The sequence below is a fragment of the Epinephelus fuscoguttatus genome, linkage group LG17, assembly GCF_011397635.1.
Source record: "Epinephelus fuscoguttatus linkage group LG17, E.fuscoguttatus.final_Chr_v1".
In the NCBI taxonomy this organism is placed as follows: domain Eukaryota; kingdom Metazoa; phylum Chordata; class Actinopteri; order Perciformes; family Serranidae; genus Epinephelus; species Epinephelus fuscoguttatus.
Genome location: NC_064768.1, coordinates 13758750 through 13782763, shown reverse-complemented (window position 1 = coordinate 13782763; position 24014 = coordinate 13758750). Strand labels below are relative to the sequence as shown.

The 24014-nt window shown below is 40.5% G+C and overlaps 2 protein-coding genes across 2 annotated transcripts; both read left to right on the top strand.

Annotated features, from left to right (window-relative positions):
• Window positions 1–2555: 2555 nt before the first annotated feature.
• On the top strand, window positions 2556–18972 carry LOC125905116 (cyclic GMP-AMP synthase). The gene is given in 10 exon segments (XM_049602988.1): window positions 2556–2877; window positions 10143–10295; window positions 11379–11611; window positions 11795–12017; window positions 12198–12328; window positions 13387–13540; window positions 14105–14204; window positions 16308–16430; window positions 17735–18119; window positions 18121–18972. Coding segments are annotated over 9 exon segments (1518 nt in total). The 5' UTR covers window positions 2556–2877; window positions 10143–10159; the 3' UTR covers window positions 18154–18972.
• Window positions 18973–19649: 677 nt separating this feature from the next.
• On the top strand, window positions 19650–23340 carry rpl11 (ribosomal protein L11). The gene is made up of 6 exons (XM_049603006.1): window positions 19650–19685; window positions 19790–19940; window positions 20448–20554; window positions 20982–21113; window positions 22467–22577; window positions 23262–23340. Exons 1-6 carry the CDS (start codon window positions 19665–19667, stop codon window positions 23289–23291), a joined length of 552 nt encoding a protein of 183 aa, XP_049458963.1. The 5' UTR covers window positions 19650–19664; the 3' UTR covers window positions 23292–23340.
• The last annotated feature ends 674 nt before the right edge of the window (window positions 23341–24014 follow it).

Genomic DNA, 24014 nt, shown 5'->3' with positions numbered 1-24014 from the left:
ATAAAAAATCATGCTGCAAATCATGTTCGGATTGCAGTTTAACAGGAAGGTTTGTGTGTAAATCCTTGTGTTTCTTTATTCAGTTAAATACTGTGTGTCTCAGATTAGTAGAATAAGGTGTGTTACTGCTTGAACCAAATAAAACTTTAAACCACAATGGACCTAGTGATCAGTAAACTTGTGGTTAAAAAAATCCCAGATCAATGTTAATGTTGTTCTCTCTAGCAAGGCACTTCATCCCCAAACTTCCACAAGGGTGCTTTGCTGCACTGTATAAAAAATAAATACTGTATACAAGGAAAATGATTGTGTTATTTCTACATTTCATATTTTGTCATCATCATCAAGTGTGGTCAAAGCTGCAGAACGACCCCTCATCTCCACTGCTGCTACTGCACAGCAACATTGATCAGAGGGGCTGCTTTCCTTAAACATTTAACTACTTGTAAAAACATGCCAACTGAACAGCCTCCAAACACAGCCTGAGCAGCACCACGACCACTATCTCCATCAGCACCACCTCCAGTTCCTTCTTCAGCAGGAGCACCTCCCTCCCCAGCTTTATCACCTCTACAGCTTTATTACCTCTATCTCCAGCAGAATTACCTCCATTGCCAGGAGAGCAGTCATCAACACAAAGATTATGTGTCCATCAGCAAGTCAGGGTGACTTGCAGACACTGCAGCATTCAAGTGAGTAAAAGGAATTTGCTGGTTCACATTATCAGGAAACACAGACAAGAGGTAGCTGATATTTCAGCAGATTCAGCAGTGTTTCCAATGCACTGGTGCAAAAAAATGACGTCTTTGCAGCTGATGAAACATTTTTCAAGCCATGCTCTTCTCTACATGTTGTGAAAAAACAGGGCTGCAAGCCAAAAAATAATCTGTGAACTGTTCCTACCAGAGCCAGACGTCACGGAGGTCAGCTTGTCTGAGGCAGATGTCATGGAGTCCACCCTCAACACCAAGAATCCATGCACAGGGAATGTTTTGTATTTACCTTTCCTGTTTCAAGGTGTTTATGAGTACTAATTATATCAATACTGCACTGTCTTATCATTTTGCAAAAAGAAATTAGCTGTGATGAGAGAGTTTCGGCTTACTTGTGAGTGGGTGAAGGAGAACCAACACCACTTGGGAATGTTTGCCTACCGATTATGTTGAGGATGAACAAGAGAGATGCCGTGCTGGCCATCACAATGCGGGACCTGCTTTCGAACACACTGCTTTATGATGGTGATATGGATAAAGACGAAATCCGGGGCTCCTTTCCTTTTTACCTTTGAGAGGATAGAGGAAATGGAGTTTTTCATGCAGGAAATCCATGATAAAGAGGTATCTGTGTGTCCTGCCTGCTAAACCCTCACCTGTGACCAGTGCTGGAGAAACTATTTTCTTAAGTCAGTAATCGCATTTAAGTTACTAATAGAACACATATGTCATCACTTGCATTACATATTCTTCAGTTATTTGCATAGTGATAATCAAAGAGGCTTTTTCATTTGCACTCCTAACGTGTAAAATTTCAACACAGCCTGGGGAGTCTTTTGCTGACTCTGAGCAGGAACAGATAAATTAAGACTCTTCCTAAAGTGGTATAACCACTGCATTAGTGATACACATGACATCAGGGTTAGTCCACTATAAAACCGTGGTTTGGGTAAGGAGAAACTACTAAGTTTGACTGTGTTTGGCCCGTTAAATGTTGTTCTTATTCTGTTTAAGCATGAATGTTTTTTCTCTTTTAATTCTATCATCGTTTTCTAATAATGATAGAACATATATATATATATATATATATATATATATATATAAATTTTAAGGCTATTATATCCTATTGCACATGGCATTTTTTTCTGTGAAGTGCTGTTTAAACTGTTCTGTTTCTGCCAGCTTTGTTATGTTATGCTATTAAAGAGCATAAAAGAAAGATCCTGTTTATGTTCTTATTAGGACAGAGCTTTATCCCTAATTGGCAATTTTGTGAGAATGAATCACAGGCAATGCTGTGGAATAAAATGCCTGCATTGTAAAATGCCTTGGTTTTTCACCCATTAATTTCATGAGGAAAATGTGTTCTGGAAACTTGATATATAAACATGAAATTTAGTATCTCACTCTGTTACTGAAATTAAATCATTTTTTATATGACCTTCACAAATGGCCTAATTCTCAGTGTGATGGGGAAAAAGGCAGGGGTGCACACTGTGTAATCTTACACTGCCTGCTTGTCATGCAGTTTTTTAAAGAACAAAAAAATAAACAAAATATTGCATGTTGGTGGTATCATAAAAAATGTAGAGAATATTAGAGAAAAGTAACATAATATTAGCTATCCCGGTATCTAAAGTTCCATGCATGGTTTGGTTTCTTTGATCTAACTTTAATTAATCTGATCTAAACTGATTATTTCTCATTAGCAAAATCTGACCAGGTTCTTGCATTAATGTTAACAGCCAGTGGGCGGTGTTTGCCAAAAATTCATCATTATTAGAAGAAGAACAAGAGGGTGGGGCTGGACCTGAGAGGTGGGGCTGCACAAGGCCAGGCTCCGCCCACTTGGCGCTGCAGCGAGCACCTTTACGTATCTTAGAGTACTAAATAGGTGTGCCTCGCCACTGGTGAAACTAGTTGGGCCAAATTATGTGACAAAAAGCTGGTTGACTGGCAGTGTCATCATTCGTGGGTGGAACTGTGAAACCTTCCAAGTGTTTGTAAACTGAATCCAGAGACAGGTAAGCATTGAGGAGGAAGAAAGCAGTATCCATTTCATGGAAACTGAAAGTGAAAGCAAAGAAAATAGATTGAGCTGGAGAGACGGAAAGATACACAATATCCACTGTCTCCATTTGCAACAGAAGCTTCTCTAACACAGGTGAGTTATCTATCTATCTATCTATCTATCTATCTATCTATCTATCTATCTATCTATCTATCTGTCTGTCTGTCTGTCTGCCTGCCTATCTATCTGTCTGTCTGTCTGCCTATCTATCTGTCTGTCTGTCTGCCTATCTATCTGTCTGTCTGTCTGCCTATCTATCTATCTGTCTGTCTGTCTGTCTGCCTGCCTATCTATCTGTCTGTCTGTCTGTCTGTCTGTCTGCCTATCTATCTATCTGTCTGTCTGTCTGCCTATCTATCTATCTGTCTGTCTGCCTATCTATCTATCTATCTATCTAACTATCTATCTGTCTGTCTATCTATTAGGGCTGGGCAGTATTCGCGGTGACGGTAACTTAACGTTACCGCAGTAAACATGAGCCGCAGTACTGCTTCTGTGGTTACCTTCATACCTCAGTACTCCGGCTACAGCGGCAGAACGGGGCCCGGCGGCCGGCCTGCCAGCCTGCCTGCCTCACGCACCTCCCTCGCTACATGATGGAGGCCCGCGGGAGAAGGGGGCCCGGGAGCCGCCAGCCCTCCCTCCCTCTTCCCTGTAACGTTTATACATAATATATAACGTTTTATACACAATAATAGATGGATTAGCAACCGTTTTACTTATGACAATAAATAGAGAGAATAAATAAAAAGAGAGAAGATGATACCGCAATATCATACCGTCACCGCCTGATATTGATTTTAGGCCATACGGCACAGTCCTACTATCTATCCATCTATCCGTCTATCTATCTATCTATCTATCTATCTGGCTGTCTATCTGTCTATCTATCTGTCTGTCTGTCTGTCTATCACCCTTATCTATGCGGTGACTTATGTTTCAGTCAGTAGTTGTAATGCAGTGTCTGTTTGGACCATTCTCGGAACCCATCGGCTGTATTCAGTGTCTGACTTCCGGCAGGCGGCGATACAGCCTCTGGGGGCAGACCCCCGATTTTTTGGCATTCTGGTTTGATTTGGGCGGAGGAGGCAAATCTCCGTTTCCGACTTCTGTTTATATATAAGTAAATATGCTGAACCACTGCAATGGATTCAGAGTTTGCAGTGACGTCAGTTATGTTCCGCCTCGTTTGTTCACCGCATGGACCGTTTAACCTGGCAACAACTGCAGCCGGCTCAAATGTGATTGGTCAATATCACGCGAACTACAAACAGCCTACAACCGGAAACCAGGGCTCTTCCACTCTTCTTCCGGAGGCAAGATCTCCGGGGTTTGCCTACAGACTCTACATGCATACACACTGAATGTAGAGTCTGTATGTAGAGACTAGTAGTTGTAATGGAGTGTCTGTTTGGACAGATATGTGAAAGGCCCTACCCTACTAAATGTGTGAAGAAATTTGAAAGCATTTACGGGTATGTTTTTGTCAACATATCTTAAGGGAAAGTTCACTCTAAAATCAAAGATACATATTGTATTGAGTTGTGGAGTGTCGCAGATATCGACTGTACAGTTGTCTGCCTTCTCTCCAATATAATGGAACTAGATTGCAATCGGCTTGTTGTGCTCACAGCGCAAAAAAAAAAATACATCTAAAAACTCAACCACAATATCTGTTTCCAGAAATCATGAAACAGTTATTTACAGTTTTTCTCCATTGCTTTGGCTCATTTCTTGAAACCGAAATTACATTCTCAAAGCTCTAGGTGCATTTTGCAAAATAGTCTTATGGTTCAGCAAAACACCATAGATAACCTGCAAAAGGTCATATCTCTCCCAAAACAGTTAACTCATGCGCCAAAAGTAAATCCTTTTGCCATTTAAGTAGTCAGTGCCACCAAAATGCAAAGTTTTTTCTCAATTGCTTTGGCTCATTTCTTGAAGCAGAAAATACATTCTCGAAACTCTAGGTGCATTTGTCAAAATAGCATGGACAGTTCAGCAAAACACCATGGCTTACCAGCAAAAGGTCATATCTCTCCCAAAACAGTTTACTCATGTGCCAAAAGTACATTATTTTCTCATGCAAGTAGTCAGTGCCGCCAAAATGCTGAGTCCTTTTGGCATTGTGTAAGTACTGCTGGTCAAAATGCTTAGATGTTTTGTCATTATTGAAGCGGTCCATGGAAATATCCCTCATCTCTGCATTTCAAACTTGGTCTAGTCCTTCATTGTCACTGCATGGTTCATGATGTTTTTTGTCTACATAACAGAATACAATTGTGTATCAAACTGAAAAAGAAGGATGATTTCAACAGTAGCCTACAAGGTCTGACATCACACACTGCACTCACACTGCCATGGAAATTGTCACTGTATTGTATTTTTATTCACACACATAAAGTAACTGGTATACATCTTAGTGAAAAAATCATACAGTACAATATACTGCAAATAAATTCATCAAACACAAAACAAAGGAAAATTATATGTTGCCAACAGAAACTATAGTACTGTAATGCTGGAGTGTTACTCAAACTCATTGTCCGCCTCCTCATCCTCATTCTCCTGGCCGTCCTCCCGCTGCTGTCTGTCTGGCCACAGATTTTCGTCTACATCACAACGAATACTCTCCCGTGCGATGCAACGGGGGAAGAATCTACGTGCGTGTCGCAACCATCCCCGACACTGATCTGGTGTGACATCACCACAAGCGGCATCCATGGCTTGGAGCAGGGACCTCTGGTTCTGAGCCCGCTGCTCATATACCTTCCACCTCCAGGCTGAGAAAAATTCCTCGATAGGATTAAGGAAGGGCGAGTATGGTGGTAGGAAGACATTCATCATTCTCTGGTGAGCAGTGAACCAGTCTCTGATAAGCTGGCCACGGTGGAAGCTAACATTGTCCCACACAATGACAAACATTGGCAAATTAGGCCCTACTGCACCTCTCTCATTTTCTGGGACCAGATTTGAATACAGGTGATCCAAGAAGACGAGGAGTTTTGCGGTGTTATATGGGCCGAGACTTGGGATGTGGGCGGCAACGCCATTCTCTGAAATGGCAGCACACATTGTTATGTTGCCCCCACGCTGGCCTGGGACATCGACTGTGGCCCGGTGGCCGACAATAGTCGACCACGTCTTCTTCCTTTGGCCAGGTTGAAGCCAGCCTCATCCACAAAGACGAGGATGTGAGGAGTCTCGTTCCCTTCCAATGCCATTATTCTCTACAATACAGTAAACAAAACATCAAATCAGTTATACAGTAGACTGTAATACAATGCAACAGAAAATTACATAGGAATGTTCTGTATTCTCCTCCACAAGTTCAATATACTGCCCTGTGCTTTACTGCAGTGGTTCCAAACTGGGGTAGGTGTAGGGATATAGGCCTACAGAGGTATGACAGAAAGTACTTGAGAGAAAGGGGGAAATACTGGAAAAATAAAATAAATGTAGAGTACATCATCGATCAACACACTGACTGAAATGCTACTGTAAGGACACAATGTCAGATCTGCTTGTGCAGTGAAACAAGGGAGCCATAACAGGAATCAAACTTAAGTTTCCCACAAAATAGACAGATACTCTGACCAGTCTGCCAAAGGCATATCCTTGTGGCCAAGTAGCCAGCACACCATCTCATCATGGGCATTACACCTGGTTACATCTGGTAGGCTCAAATTCAGCTCATTCCCCCCTTTTCTTATATGTAATATCATATTCTTCAAAAGAAGGATTATTGTGATAATTGTATCATACAGTAAGCTACAGCTTCCACTTGTAGTTTTCAAAGCAAAACGTTGTAGTCACATAAAGCGAGTACTTGGACTCAGAAATCAGATAAAATTATAGCTGCTGCACAGCAATGGTCGGGCCGGGCAATTTTAGACAAGGGATAGGGAAAAGTGTTGATAAAGAGGAAACAGGGAAAAGTGTTGATAAAAAGTATTTGTCCGCGAAACTGTCGGGATCATAATTATTTCAACTTTACTAGTCTCTAATCCACATAGCAAGATGATGCATGAACATAGGATTTTACTGTAACATTAGAAAGTCCATTCTGCCTTAGCTGAGGCTCGAACTCACAATCTTCAGCACCAAGAACCAGCTCCTAACTCACTGAGCCACAGGCCAGGCAGCAGTTGCTGAAGCAGATCTCAAAAATTGTCAAAATGTCAGAAATTCTGTTATCTAAACATATATAAATACATATATTACATCTTGACAGCATGGAAATATTGGTGATTTGTTTCTAACGATAAGTGTTTTGCTTCATCAGAGAAAATTTGATGTTTAAAAATGCCATTTTTGCATTGACTCCAATTGTTCACGAGCAAAATTCAAAATGCTGTAAAAAAATCAGTTTTGAGATAAAATTCTGAAATTTGGCACACTTCATCAACCATGACTCGAAATTTTTGTCAAATTCTTTCAAGAAGATTGAAAATGTATTTAGCAAGAACTGGATGGCATATGTTTACAGTACAATTTACAGTCAAACGTTTTCATGCACTGTAGGCTCAATTTTTCAAATATCAAAAATCTGTGTGGATCGTTTGTGTAGGACAGTCTGATGATGCTCTCTACCAAGTTTGGAGTCAATTGAGGCAAAATTGTGGGAGGAGATAGGTTTTATAAGTTTTACAGTTTTTGAAAAAAACAGAGTGATTGACTTCATAATTTGGAATGAGTCTAAATGGACAAAAGGTTCAGCAGTATCTGGGCTATTTTTTGGTGAAGTTTCAAAACTGTAGCATGTACCGTTGCTCTGGTAGGAATTTTCAGAGTTTTTATGTAAATTTGAACAATTATTGATGACTTACATGTACATACTGGTACCGCAGCTCTTTCACTCTATCAGAGTTCCTCTCAAATGGTACCCTGTAGAGTTGCTTCATGGTCATCTGATGCTTGTTCAAAACCCTTGCTATTGTGGAGATGCTGATTGCATTGATGTTTTGGAATATGTTGTCGTCCTGTAAGATTGTGGTGCGGATCTGTCTCAGTGTGATGGCATTATTTGTCGTCACTATATTGCAGATTTCTTGCTCCTGTTGTTGACTGAGGAGTCGTCCTCTGCCACCAATATGAGGTTGTCTTTCAATCCTAGACATAGAATTCAATGGACAATTGTATTACCATTTGCAATGTTATGTTACTGTCCTGCTCAGTACAAAAATACAGTAATATATAAATGAGTACAGTAAACAAATACATTTCTTACATTACAGTATTCACAATGTTCTGTCAGATACAACCTAGAATTCCATCGTTGACTTAGAGTAGTACATACCTGCTTTCCCTGCGAAAGGTTTGGATGATCGATGACACTGTGGAGCGGGGCACATTAGGTTGCACTCGACCTGCCTCTGCCATTGTGAGGCCATGGTTGACCACATGGTCGACCAGAGTAGCCCAATTTCATCCGACACAGGTTGGTGTCTTTGTGCTCCTCGGCCTCTTCCCCTATTCCACCACCACGCACCCTTACACCTCTACCTCTACCTCTTCCCTCTTCCTCTTCCTCTTGCCTCCATGTTTGAAAAATTGTACTGATTCTGATCAAGCTCTATATATATGGTTGACAGCACTGATACTCATGCATAGCACCTGGGAGATCACTGTGACCTGCCCTTCATCACTCAAGTTCTAGTTTCACCTGACAGTCAATCACAGTTATCAATTTAGCAAATGTTCCAAGAGATTCATGTTATATAATGGGATGTTACTCATGGTATTATGTCCCTGACATATTTTGACAATTGAATGGACCATTTTGCATGTGATGATTAACACATTGAAATGATGCTGACATGTTTTGGAGAGAATAACCATTTGACTGAGAAGTGAGAAGTCAGCTTAGATCACAGGATATATTCACTTAGTACTTGTGCAAACTAGGCAAAAGTACTTAATCACTTGCAGAGATGTACAGAGACATTTGCAATTTGCTGAAAGGAATGAGAAATTCAAATCTGTTGTGAACACATGCCCAGAGGTTTGGAGGTTTGTCCGTGTTGTTTTGAGAACGTAATTTCTGTTTCTCCTTTAATTCCATACAGGGTGTGAGAGTTTAAATTGGGGTTGGCAAGACATACAGGGTGATCACAGAAAGCAAGGACAACATTATCTCAGAGTCTGAACGGGCAAAGTCTAGGCAGCTGCTTCCGCCTCAGACTCACCCTGGGTCCCTTGAATCACTGACTCGCAGCTTTGCGCTGCACTCATACAGCACAGTGCCCACCCTTTTTTTGTAGGTATACCCACAAAAAAGTAGTTGCACCAGAATTCGTATGTAACTCATATAATCATGAGCCAGCAATTCGTGTAACCCACGAGCTTTGAAAGGCTGCGATCACGTGACCAATACACTGAGGGGAGTAAAGAAGGAAGTAGTCTGCATAAGGAGGCAGGTTGGGTGGTGGATGGGTCCGTAACAAAGGACTTTCCCCCAGGAGCCCAGTCATCGTATCTGTGTGAAATCAAGTGACCTTTGAATTATTTTAAAGGAGCTATATGTAAGAAATCTAAAGCAAATAGTTGTAAAATCCTCCTAATATGTCACAGAGACTAAGGAATAATGTTCATATAACACACTGATCTCACAGACAACAATAGTACAGCCAGAATATTCGCATTTAAAAAAAAATTTACGGTCCGCAAATCATGTTTATGTTTTGAATTTGTGTTTTGGCCTGTTGTGCCACCCACCGCCATCTACCAGTCACACAGTCAGTAGAGTCTCAGCATCAGTTACAGTTATGACTGAGCTACAGCAGCACGGCAAGCAGCATTAGCAGTGTCCCGGTACATAGCATTAGCAGTCTCCTCCGCTGTATCCCGGCAGCAGCGTCAGCAGCAGAGAAGCCGGACTTGCTCGAACGGTCCACTGGAAAACCGAAGCTCATGGACGCGGTGACACGGCCCTGCCACGGCAGCTGCCCGTGGGCAAACAAATCGGTCTCCAGCGTGCCGCCGTCCAGCAACCTCGAATCTGTAGGGGAGGGGGGGCGGACACAACTTGCGGCAGTATTTTGAATTTGAGTGCAGTAACCGTTTTGGCCACATTCTTACATACAGCGCCTTTAAGGTATGTTGTCACTTGTTTCTTTTCCTAAACCTGACCTGTTTGTTTTTCATTTTACAAACTTGCATTTTTGGAGTGCACACAATCATTTAATAGGCAAACCTAAAATCAAGGTTGACTATAACATCTGTCCAACTTGATTTCTTCTCTTGTAGTTTCTGTCAGACTTACCAGAAACAAACATTTCTCTAAAACCTTGTGAACCCAAACTTCTTTACTAGTCTCAAGAGTATTTTCCTCTGTTTTCTGTATATAAACATTCAAGGCTGACACAAAGGAGTTATGGACGGAGAGGCCAGAGATGTGAAGAGTCCTACTGGGGCGATGCAGCTTAAAGACAACAACAGTGGAAAGTTGAGTCCTCCGCAACTCACACCAGCAAGATGGAAGCAAAAAGTTCAGCAGCAACAATGTGCAGGTGATACTGCTAGGCTGCAGCCTATCCCAGCTGTCACTGGGCGAGAGACAGGGTAAATCCTGGACAGATCACAGGGTTGACACATACAGTTATCAGAGGAAAAAGGTCAGCACACATTAGAAGGTGCTGGGCTAACGGCCCGTCTCCGACATGTCAAACAGCATCAGAGAAACGCTGATTTTTAATGTGAATCTGCTTTATTCAGTGTTTTTACTAGCTTTATTCACTGGGTCTGTCTGCAGACCACTGCGGATAATACGACTCACAGTAAACACCTCCAGAGCAAAGAACACTGAAGGAATTTTAACCAGGAGAACTTTCAGCTGGTTGCAATCTGCAGTCCTCTCCGCTAGATGCCACTAAATCTCCCTAAATCTTACACACTGTTCGTGTCATTGGTCTTAGAGTTGGAATGACCGCAACAATAAAAAATCTGAAAAATACAGAAACAGTGTGGCAGCAATAAAGACAGTGTGCTCAGTTCATCATCCAGATTGCATCTGGGGGGTGGGCGGAAGTTTCAACCCAGGGCAACCCGCTCCCATGCCAGAAGTTCCACCTGGGTGCTGCTTAGCTACATTGATAATTGTTTCTTCACAGTACATATGAAAAATAAAATAATGTGGTCATCACACAATGACTGATAACCTCAGGCCCTGAAATCACAAAAAAAAAAATACAAAAATGGTTGCACAATTTTAGGGTGGACCACATTCCTTGAAGTACTAACACCACACTGTGAAAAAACTCAACTGCATTCAAAACCTTACTTAAGTAAAGGTATTACAAAGAATTATGAGCTAAATGTACTTAAAGTATATAAAATAAATGTACTCTGTTAGTGTTTTACTATTATACATGGTGTTTTGTGATTCATTTTCCTCCTGCATTAATGTGTTTGTTGAATTTTTCTGCTGTAGATCTTTAGTTTTGTGTTTATTTTAACTCCCTTATTTACTGTTCAATAGTTACAGCAATGCATCACATTCTTTAAGATCATCAGTTTGTAGCGTGGCTGTCCTGTGAGAACGCTCTAAAAAGTTTCATCCACAGTCATTTGGTCTCACCCTTGGGTCTTTGCAGAGGAGGAATCCACAGTGGACGAGGAGTCGACCTCCATTACACCGGAGCTAATCACCTGGATCAAACACAATGCTAAAGAGCTCAAGATCCGGCAGACAGACCGTCGCTGGGCCGCAGAGATGGTCAACGATTTCCGAGACAACCTGCTCAAGTTCCTGCGGAGCAACACTGATCAGCCTTTCTTCCAGTCAGCTGAGTTCCTCAACACTGGCAGCTACTTTGAGAAAGTTAAGGTGAGAGGTCATGATAAACACAATTTATAAAGGCATAAGATTTCTTGCCACAAATGAAAAAAAGTGTTGCATAATGGTCCAGACCGCAGAGAGAGGAGAGAGAAAGTAGACAGGAGACATTACTAGCGTGTGCAAGACAAACATGCACCTCCTCCACTGGCTCTATGTTGTGTTGAATCTTAGATCCACAACCCTGATGAGTTTGACATGATGCTGAAGCTTCAGGCTCCATCGCGCTTCAACATGAAGGTGCTCGATGACGGCCTCTTCTACCGGATTGATCTTGCCTGTCCCACTCGTGGCCCCATACATGCCTTTCTTCTGGAGAAAAAGCTCACCCTCTCATCAAGCAAGATCCTGAGTGAGATGTACCGCCTGGTCCGCAAGTTCCTCAAGACCTACAAAGGTCTGATCAGCTCTCATTTGTTGTTGTGACAGTAATCTGGTTTCTCCCCCTGCCTAGAGTTGTTGCTCTTGGTGTCTGTGAAAAATCAGTTCTTTTTCTCGTTTTCTTTTATATTTTGTTGACTTTTATTCCACTTTGGAAACCTAAATAACTGTCTGTATTCAATTTCCATTTTTCCAGTGCCTGATGAATGCTGTCACTGGTTGGTGAACAGGAAGCGACCTTACTCGCCAGCTGTGACTTTGTCTCTGTGCAGAACTGAAAACAACACTGACGAGCTCATCTCTGTGGACCTCGTTCCTGCTCTGGAGGTAACCATCTTATCTGTACAGTTGTTTAAAGGGGCTATTCACAAAGCCAACTATCTTAGATGCAGGTGTGTTGGAAAGATCCCTCACACTGCCAGAGTTTAGCTTCAACAATTTATTGATCATACTAACATTTAGGTCCCTGTGGACCTGCGTCAAGAGTGTTTGAACAATTCTTACAACAATGATCTTAAACTGATAAAGCTCTGCCCGTTATGTGAGCGCAGGTATGGGACAACATTCTCCTTTGAAAGTGCTTCTTGAAGGAGCAGTGTGTAAGATTTAGGGGGATTTAGTGGCATCTAGTGGTGAGGTAACTACGGTGACCAACACGAAAACACAAATGTCAGTATCTAGAGTCAGTGTTTGGTTTGTCCCTTCTGGGCTACTGGGTGGTGCAACATGGTCATCTCTGTGGACGACGACCGGTTCCCTATGTAGATAAAAACAGCTCATTCTAAGGTAAAGAAAACACAACTATTCTGTTGTTTAGGTGATTATAACCTAAGAGGACATACTTACTGTATTATATTCCATTTCTGCCAATATATCCCCCTAAATCCTACACACTGGACCTTTGATAATTGACAGCGACATCTGGGCTACAGTCTGTGACATTATGTCCCATATGTACAAAAAAAGAGAAAAGAAAAATCAGGAACAGATTAGACACCACAACACATTATTAAAGGTCTCATATTGATTCCCATTTCATGATCATATTTATATTTTGGGTAGGTATTGGAACATGTTAATACTTTAATGTAAAAAAAAATGCGCATATTTCTCATATTGTCTGCCTGAATAAACCTCATTCACCCTCTGTTTGAAACACTCCATTTTAGAGCATGTTTCTTTAAGCCCACCTCCTAAAAATGCCCAGTATGCTCTGATCAGTCAGTGTTTCACCGTATTCCACATCTGCGCTCTCCACGCCTCTGCACTGTCACAGCAGCCGAGGGAAAGACTGTAATGACACTGTAGCCACACTTTCTGTCTTTGTAGATTGCTTCACTGGAATTAATTTGCTATGTAACACTTGCTCTTGTTCCTTTATGGAGATTCACTCCTCTCAAGGCTGGCCACTTGCTGTGCGGAACGGTCCAGATGTGGATAACTGGCTGGGAAAGAAGGTTCGCCAAGAAATCAGAAGTTTACCATGTTACTTCGTACCAAAGAGGCTCAAAGGACGAAACCTCAGCGAGGAGGCCAAAGGTGAGAGATACAACAATGACTGACAAAATCAAAAAGTTAGTGAGATGATGTTGCTGCAAGTACAAAACTTTCCGACCTGCAGTTCATAGAGCTCCAAAGATAAGCAATTTATCCCTCAACGCATTTACTCAGGTAATCAAATAAACTTTTTGTCAAAGTCAGCAAATATGTCTTAACGGTCTGCTAGCTGTCAATTCTGTGTATTCATACGCAACCCTGAAAGTAATGAGATTTTACTGGAGCTCTTGAAGGAGCACTGACAGGAGGGGTGTATTTTAGTTGTTTAAATCACCATGTCCATTTGTTTTGGAGAGGAAGAGACCTCTGCAGAGAATTTAGTTCCCGGTTATAGAATATGTTGTTAAAAATGGAACCAGTTGCTTCCAACTGCTTTTAACATTAAAACAAAATCAGTCAGCAGTTCCACCAGTGAGACATTTCCTCTCTAAACTTTGATTTAACTGTTTTAGTCTCAAGCACGTTAATGTAACCTATCTTTCACAGAAAAATCAAAGTCTGGGGGTGACATTGGCCCATCAGGTTGTTTTTGTCTCTGTGTAACAGAAAGTTGGAGGATTTCCTTCTCTCACGTTGAGAAGAAAATCATCACGAGCCACGGTAACAAGAAAACCTGCTGTGAGAGCAGTGCCACCAAATGCTGCCGGTGAGACTCTGAAATGTTTATTTTTTACATACATTTGAGTTGCAGCTCTCAGCACTGTCTGTCAAGGTTTACTAGTCATACGTTTGTAATAAACACTGTTTTGGTTCGTTGCATATACAAACTTTGAAAGTTTACAGTGTATGGGGGCTTAGAACAATATAATGGAAGTATATGATGACCATTCTCATGCTTAATTATGCCATAGTTTGTTGGACCAGTTTTTGGGTTGGTACCATTTGTTAGTTTTTGTGCAAAATACCACATTAAGACACCAACACCGTGAGGAACACCATAGAAAAATCCATGCTGTGATTTGGTACCAAATACTTTGGACACTTGGAGATTTTTGTAAGAATTTCATTTTTCTACAATTGGATGGGGAGCACTTCTGTTCCAGAAACTGCAGAGAAACCCACTTATTATTAATATAGCAGTGAAAAGTAAGACATCTTTTCAAGGCCTGAGGTCTCCAGTTTGTAAAGCTTAATGTGGCTGGGATTATCCTCAAGGTCTTTTTATACAGTGATGTCCGTTTCCAAAAAATGGTCTCACTCCAATGAAATAGCGACTATGGGAGCTAACATCATCGCACATGAATAAAACTGCACTTGTTGGAGCCACCAGTCTCAGCTTTCCAGTCAGACCCAATTTCTGCAATTCCAACAACATTTGGGACCCCAGTATGGAGAAATACTTAAATACAATCAGCGAAAATATCAAATTTGTACTGCATGCAGAAAGCTGTATGTTTTTTGCCCAAAACTGCATAGGATTGACATCAAGTGATCATGTTAATTTTTGTACACATATCTTCACTCTGGCTACAAAACTCAGCCTGCTACAGCCTCTGAAACACAGTAATGCCAGCTGAGATTGCCAATGCTCCTGTTGGTCTCCGAGGGTTATTGGATAGTTAAGAAACAATTTACTAATGCTTTAAGGATCAGATTAATAAGATCAAGTTGTGGGTTGCCAGGTTGTGAAATTTGAGCAATTATTTTTAGAGAACAGCTATAGACAATCTATGTATTGAGTTAACTTATTAACACTTACAGTGTCAGACTTGATCCTTAATACCCTTTAACAATGATGACTGATTTACATTTATGACTACAGACTTGATGGCGTAATAAAGATGAGCCTTTAATAATGGATTACGAACATGAATAAGTGCATTATTAGCAAACGAAAAGGATTCTCCCTCTGCACCCAGGGTCGTCTTGAGCAGTCTACCATTAGGCAGGCCAATATAATTTTATCTGACTGTTACCATGTTTTGAACTCTGAATATGTACTAATGAACTCTGGGAGGAGGTACAGGACCCCTCTGAGTAAACGCAATCGGCACAAACATTCATTCTTCTCTCAGTCAAAATCATTAATGGGCAAATGGAGGACAGACAGAAACATAGGAGGCACCTAAGGTCTGCTGTAAGCAGTTGATTTAATTTGGGGTGGCAGGTTTGGAGTAGTACATACGGTAGCAGGGACAGTATTTAAGTATGAATGAGAACGTGTGAGTCATAATACATTTATGGTATTTATGGTATAGTATGTAAAAATGCAATTGAACAGGTGGCAGTAGTATGCCTCATAATTCTCATTTGCAGTGTCTAATTTGTGGTGTTTTATCACAAGCAAATGTTTTCACACTATTTAATATTTAATGTCTTAACTGTGTTGTTTCTATTATTTCTAATTAATGTTTTGTACTGTAGTGTCTGGTTTGACACAGCAATTTCCCTTTATCCAAGACAGTTTTCTCCCAAAGAAGTAACCTTGAAACTTTATTTTTCACAACTTGGCAATGGTAAAATGTGTTGTTGTTGATAACTGCTCTATTAAAATCATCAGTAAAATATTTAGTAAACCATTGCTAAGTTCATTATTTACAACTTGCGTACCCTTCACAAAGTGTGCCTCATAAAATGTGATGTAGCACTTTAAAAGAAAATAGTAAATACTGGATATAGAGTCAACAACAACTTAGTTCAGAGATTTGAAACAAGCCACCAAAACAGCCTCCAACTGAAGAAGCAATGATAAATAGGTGTCGTATTTCCATGAAAAGATGATCTCTCTCTCTCTCTCTCTCTCTCTCAGTAAACAGTGCTTGATGCTCCTCAAGTCTCTCATTGAAGGCCTGAAACAACGTTTCCCAAAAGAGCTGGATGATCTCTGCTCATACCATGGGAAGACTGCCTTCCTCCACACCCTGTCCATCAGGTATGGTTGTTATTATCGTAGGAAGAATGGAAATTGTAGCCCAAGTAGTTGTTGTAGAAGTATTATAAGTATCTGTTGTAACAGCAGTACTTAAGTGTCGTAGAAGCAGTAGTAAGTGTTAGTGTTGTAATACTAAAGTTGTTGTATTGATTTAATATCCTTGGATTTTTGCATTGTAAGCGTCTCTATAATGCAATGTAAATAGAGACAGAAAACTATTACCTGGATCCACAGCTCCTATTGGCTTTACAGAGCTTTACAGTGAGTTTTTTTTTCTTTTTGCAAATAGTATAGCCTAATGTGAATGTTTTTTCTGGCGACTGGGCTGCAGGAGTTGGTGGAGCCCAAAAAGCTGAGCTCAAAGAGAATGAATGTTGGACTTACATTCGTCAGGTGGTCACAAACACAACACCAACTGAAAAATGATGTTGCTCCGTAACTGCTAAATGTGTAGAAGTATTTGCGAACTTAAAGGGGATAATGTGTCACTGATTATGTGTACATGCACACTAACATTCCACTGTTATTCCAAATATGACAGAAAAAATCAGAATATTTTGTGCATGTAAACGTAATGTGTTGTGTTTCAGCTTGTTTTTGCTGCTCCGAAGTGGCCAAAAGAATGGGATATTGCAGGTTTAAAGAAATCTCACAATACTCTCGGATCACCATTTTCCAATATATTCTGCCATTTTACTTAACGACTAACCCATTAATTGAAAAAATACAAAATGGATTAACCATAAATTTAAATCCACTGGTTACAGCAGTAGAAACAGTAGATATCTGTAAGCACAGAGGTACCACAGTAGGATTAACTAGTGCTTGGAACAAGTAGTTGATTAATTAACAGATTAGTCTATTAACAGAAAACTAATTAACAACAGTTTTGATAATTGATTAATTGTTTAAGTCATTTATCAAGCAAAAAATGCCAAAAATTCTCTGGTCCAAGCTTGCTTAAATATATATTTTTTGCTGCTTATTATATCATTATAAATTAAATCTCTTTTGGACTGGTGGTTGACTGTAAACAAACTATAAAGAGACATCACTGATGTTTATCACTATTTCCTTTAATTTTAAAGACTTACGGATGAATCAATGAATCAATTTAGCAAAAAAAGATTTTAAAAAATTAATAATAATTGCAGATTCCTTCGTTGGCTATTATTAGTAAGTTTGTTGTAGCAATAGTAGTAATGTTTGGATTGATTTAGTAGTACTAGTGGAAACTACTAATGGAAATATTTTAGTATCATTATTTCTCTTCCAGTCATTTCTCTGACATCTTCTTCCCCCAGGTTCAATGACTCCATGTGGGCTCGCCAGCAGCTCCCCGCCTGCTTCCTGCACCTCCTCGGGGCTCTGGAGGCCCACGCTCGCACAGCTTCCCTCCCTCACTTCTTTGTTGCTAAATGCAACCTCTTCTCCCCGTCCGTCTTCCCCAAGAAAGGGCTGATTTTCCTCATCCACGCATTGGAGGAGCAGAGGAGGGAGGGACTGCCCCTGCTGAAGCCTCCAGCTCCTGTCCCACCACCTAGACTGAGTCCTTCAGGAGACACCTCCTCCGAGTTATCCACTGATCGGTCCTGTGAGATATCTGCTGGTCATTCGTCCATACTGACTGCAGTGAGCTCTCTGGACTCTGTATTTATGTATATACTGGTCCCTGTGTTTGCTGCAGCTATTTTTTTATGTGTCCTGTTTTCTATATAAGTGATGGTAAATGTGGACACACACAGAATTACAGACGCTGCCGCTTTTCGTGGAGTGTATAAATGAGGTGAAATCAGGTAATAGAATGCATTATTCTTCATCCATCTTATTTCATTAGTGACTATATCAAATAGTATTTCTTCTCTGGTGACAAAAGAGGTTTTAACAATTTATAACATAAAGGAAAAGATGTACCCTTGCCTTTTATGCAGATACGAACCATTGTTCCTTTTTCTTTTTCAAAAAGACAAACCTTAGAAAAGTATCAATGTTTTGTGAAACATGTAGTTTCTTTCATCCCTTATTTCAAATTAGACTGATATCATCTCTTAGCAGGTCCTTTGTTTATAAATTTTCAGCATTAATTTATAGTTAACCGTCGTCTGTCTCTATGTGTCAGCCCTGTGATAGTCTGGTGACCTGTCCAGGGTGTACCCCGCACAGTTCACCCACTGTCAGCTGGAATAGGCTTCACCCCCCCACCCCCCCACCCCCACCCCAGACCACAAACAGGAGAAGCCGTTATGGAAAATGAATGAATGAATATATTACATATTATAATTTTTGCCAATATATCCCCCGAAATCCTACACAGTGGACCTTTAACCTCTGGTGTTGTGTGTGTGTGTGTGTGTGTGTGTGTGTGTGTGTGTGTGTGTGTGTGTGTGTGTGTGTGTGTGTGTGTATGTAAATCTTAGCTGATGTTTTTTTCGTCTATTGTTTAGTCTGTAGCACTTTTTTCTACTGTGGATTTTACTTCTACTCTTTGTGAAAGTGAAAATGAATTGATATATTGTCAAACATACCTCTGCTAATGAATAAATAATACTATATACAAATTGCTATGCATTATTGACTCAATTTAAAGTAACTTATAAAATGTATGTTATCATTTTTTCTCACTTTTTTATTATTTTACATCATATTTCGCTTTTAGTGCCGTAAACCGGAACCCTCGCGTTACTCCCCGATGTTTCCCCGAGCCTATTTGCGGTGAACACTAGCCTATAAAGGTCCCCCACCGGAAACGTCACGTCCTCTTTACTTGATAAATGTTATAGAAGGCAATTAATTAGCAAAACGGACGATGCTAACAGGGTAGCACCTTAAAATAGTATCGCCCCATACAATTATAGTCATGTTTTGTAATTAGACTATGTAATACGCAATATAATGACACTGCGGTGACACGGTAGACACGTCTGTGTGTTTTATGAACTGTTTTAGTTGTGTATAATTTGATTAACCCGCGGACTCATGAGATCTGTGACGATGCTAACAGCAGAGGGGATATGTACGGACATGTTCTCCGGCCGGCATGTGTTGGTCCTACACTGTTGGGAGTGTGATGTTGAGACAGAAGAGCTGTGTCGGGACTCGTTGATTTAGTGAGGTTCACAAATTGTCGATGTTAAACTGAACCTCGGATTGACTGTTACGTTTGTGAAACGTTTGGTTTAGCTTTCTTACCTGTGCTAGCCTGTTAGCATGCTAACGCTGATAGGTAAACTCAACATGGCAGCAGCGGTTGACAAGGTGTCAAAACTTCCCCGTGGTCAGATGTCCTTCTGTGATGTTTTAGTGGGTTTCGTCACTTTTTTTTAGTGATGTGATACTATCCTATTATTTGTGTCCTTCAGGACCAGGGTGAGAAGAAGGAGAACCCCATGAGAGAGCTTCGCATCCGCAAGCTCTGCCTGAACATCTGCGTCGGTGAGAGCGGAGACAGACTGACCCGTGCTGCTAAGGTGCTGGAGCAGCTCACAGGGCAGACCCCCGTCTTCTCCAAGGGTCAGTGTTTGTGTGTGTGCACGTATGTGCAGAGGAAACGCTTGTGTAAGACTTTGGGCTATGGAGGCCTTGACTTCAAGGGTCTGCAAAGCTCTGATGACATGAGTGCTAAATTATGGGAAGCTGATGGAGCTCCACAGCATTGTCTCTGACGCAAAGCCAGCTATGGAGTTCAACAGATGGCTTCCTGGCTTGGGGACCTGGCGTTCTCACCCAGGTGCACCCATAGGTACCAAAATTTGGTACAGATTTGATTTAAGGTGAATCTGTACTGAGTACCCACATAAATCAGGTGAAACCCTTTAAAAATACTGGGCTCAGTACCTAACTCTATCATGTTTTAGAGCTGCACAGGTTTAGGACAATGGATGTTGCCCATCTTCACCAAGCAGTCCAGCACAAACTCCATCACTGATTGTCTTACTACGTATAGCAGTTTTGTAGGAAATAACAAGGTTCATAGATTTCTCAGCACTGTGTCTAACCTTTGTTGATGTTTCTTTGCAGCCCGCTACACTGTGCGATCCTTCGGTATCCGCAGAAATGAAAAGATTGCTGTCCACTGCACCGTCCGTGGAGCCAAAGCAGAGGAGATCCTGGAAAAAGGACTCAAGGTCAGAAATTCGTGTTGTTAATTCCTCTACATTTATCACCAGTTCAGTTGTTCCCAACTGTTTATTTGACTTGTGACTCTTTGTCACAGGTTGCAGATTTCTAAGAGGTTGATCAACAAAAGGGTGACATGCCCCTTTCACATTGCTTTAATTTGAATTGTTAAAAATATGGAGTATCTGAAAATAAAATTGGATATCTGTTGAAATAGGACTAAAGCTTAAATTTATTCTGTCAATTGAAGTAAAGGACATGGTATTGGAAACAGTTGATGTGCCCATCATGTTAAAGCCAGTATTTTGCTAATATTGGTTATGTAAGCAGTGTCTTAGTACTTTGATAGGTTTGTTTCTTTCTTACGCTGTAAGGTTGGTTAATAATTACATTGTAGCATTTGTTTTATGAAATGAACATCTTATTTGCTTCCAGGTGCGTGAGTACGAGTTGAGAAAGAACAACTTCTCTGATACCGGAAACTTCGGCTTTGGTATCCAGGAGCACATCGATCTGGGCATCAAGTACGACCCCAGCATTGGCATCTACGGACTGGACTTCTACGTGGTGAGTGGCCAAAAAATTACATGCTAAATGTAACTTGTCGCAGGTGATGCGATGGAGTTTGAGGATGTGGTGCTGAAGCTTTTTATGATGACGGCACAGTTTGGACTTAATTGTTTTTTTAAATTGCAGACGGATATGTTTTTTAGTTGTTTTGTTGTTTGTTTTTTTAACTGTAGAAATTGTGGCTGAGTATTTGTCATATTAAAATGAAATATTTGGGATAGGGCCGCTATGAAGTCTCTTCATATATATGCCGCCGTTGCATAATGCCTCCCCAGTGTGTGATTTTTAGATGGCACCTGGAAAATAGGAGGTGTGACAGGTGTAATGTGGAACACAACAGCATCGGCTTTCGGAGTGTCTTGTACGCATGGCAGCGCTTTGAAATTAAAACTATAACAATGGCAAAACATGGCAATAACAATAATTTACCATCTCTGCCATATGGCAGCTGATCCTGTCTATGTTTGGAGGGTAAGGAGCTCCCACACTTCACTGTCTCCTTAATTTGCTGAAATTTTCAGCTGCTCTTCTTCTTTGAGTTAGCTGTTAACTGTTGTAGCTGCCTTTAAAATTTCCCTGCGGTGGGTCGTATCACACCCGTCCCATCCATGGTCCTGTCCTGCCAGCTGTCCCTTTTTAGACATTGGTTCGGCGCTGTTGCTACCTCTGCTGCCGACTCCCCCTCTTTCCACGATTGTACCTTTTTATCGAGAACAGCAAGGTGGAGTAATGGCGTGACATTCCTGCCTTTAACAGGCAGTGTAAGGGGATTAAAGTCATATTTTTAATGTTGGGACAAATTAAATCATTTATCTTTGTGCTGCTGAGGGTTTTGTATCCGGAAAGTTTAAATGCTTGATTTAATGATTTGAGGTTTACAGATCAGATTCTGCAGCTGAGTTAATGTCTGATGAATTTGACAGTTATTTGATATTTTGGTGAACACGCTCTTGGCATTTCTTGCTCAGTAGGTGGTCAACAGGAAATTAGTTAAATGCTGTTTTTCCTCGTTGGAATGTTTTATGTCTGAAGTGAATCAAGTCCATGGTCACCTGACATGTTGATCGGACACCTAATAGAGTTTCAGAGGTGCAGATACCAAAATAATATTTCTTAATGTATTAATTCACCAAATAAAGACATTTTTACTTTTTTAAAATTCATCTGTGACAGTGACTTTTCAGGTTGTCGAGAATAAACACTGGGCCTAAGTGTCACTGAATCCTCCAACATCCACCCAGTATTAATGAGGAATGACATTGATCGATGCTTCATGTGTTTATGTGTAACGTAAAAACAGTGTTGGAGCTTTTCTGACCAGCTCTGTCATCTTCTCCTTTTGGTGTTCAGGTTCTGGGTAGGCCTGGCTTCAGCATCGCCGACAAGAAGCGGAAAAGAGGCCGCATCGGTTTCAGGCACCGCATCCGCAAAGAGGAGGCCATGCGCTGGTTCCAGCAGAAAGTGAGTGTTGTCTAGGTTTCACACAAGGGCTGCAACTAATTTTCATCATTGATTAATCTGTTGATTAATCTCTCAAAGAAGCGATTAGTTGTTTTGTCTATAACTTGTCAGAAAATGGGAAAAAAAATATCGATCAGCATTTTTTATCAGATGTTTTGTCTGCAACCCAAAGACATTCTGTTTACCGTCATAGAGCAGGAAACCAGAAAATATTTACACTTAAAAGGCAGGAATCAGAATTTTGACTTAATACGTAGAAAGTTACTCAAACCATTTAATCAATCATCAAATTGGAGATAAATTTGACAGTTGACAACTAACTGATAATTTATTGTAGCTCTAGTTCCCACACATCCTGAGAGACAAGGGAACTGTCTCTGACTAGCTTTGCAGATTTTGTAAGAAGTTCATATTGAACATTTTAAAGATGAAAATGTCCTTAAACAATTTCCCAAAAGTAATTCCCTGCCAAATGTCATTGCTATTGAACTTTGATTCATGTTAAATCAAGCATGTTTATAATGCAAGATTTGCATGCAAACTGCAGAAAATTGAAACCTATAATCGTGGTTGAGTGATATATTCTCTATTTATGAATTTGGTTCTTGTGTCTGTGGCTCCATCAGTGCCCTAAACTAATACTCATCCTTTTTTCTGTTTTCTCTTTGCCCTTTTTTTCCTCAGTATGACGGCATCATCCTCCCCGGCAAGTAAAGGACCACCTTTTGATGTTGTTTGTATCAAATAAAATGGAAAAAAATAACTTCTTGTCTTGTGGTGTTCCTCTGGTATTTCTATAGTGTAAAAGTTTTAGACATGGCTGCTTATTTTCGAGTGTCCCTTACCCTCCAGTTGATCTTCACTTAATAGTCTAGTTCTCACACACATATTTGGGAAGTAAGCAGGAAAACTGGGAAATAAATGTTTGCTCATCAGTGGCAAAACCTGACATCTGAGCAGTAAGAGAAAGTAACCAAGTTAACTGAAGTAATGTGCTTAACTTCAAGTTGGACATACTTAACTGGAATATTTGTTACTTGTGCAATACTTCACTGCCTTCCACACAAAACATTTTACTCATTAATTCCACTTGACACATTTCACTCCCTAAAATGCTTACTGAACATGTAAACCCCACTGTCTTGTTAGCAGTAAATCAAACTATTCAGCAGTATATACAATATGAAATTTGTTCCACCTTGACCTCCTACATTTAAATACTGCTTACTGTATTTGTCTTTATCAGTAACAATATAGTATTAAATAGTGACAGGAAATTCTTCCCATGTCTATAATTAAAATGCCGCTGTACTAATGCATTATGTTTTTCAGTTCATCCGTCAGTTCATGCCATTTTCATCAATGTGATATCTCAAATGCCTTAAAGAAATGTCTTCAAATTTGGCACAAACATCCAGTTGGGCTCAGAGATGAACT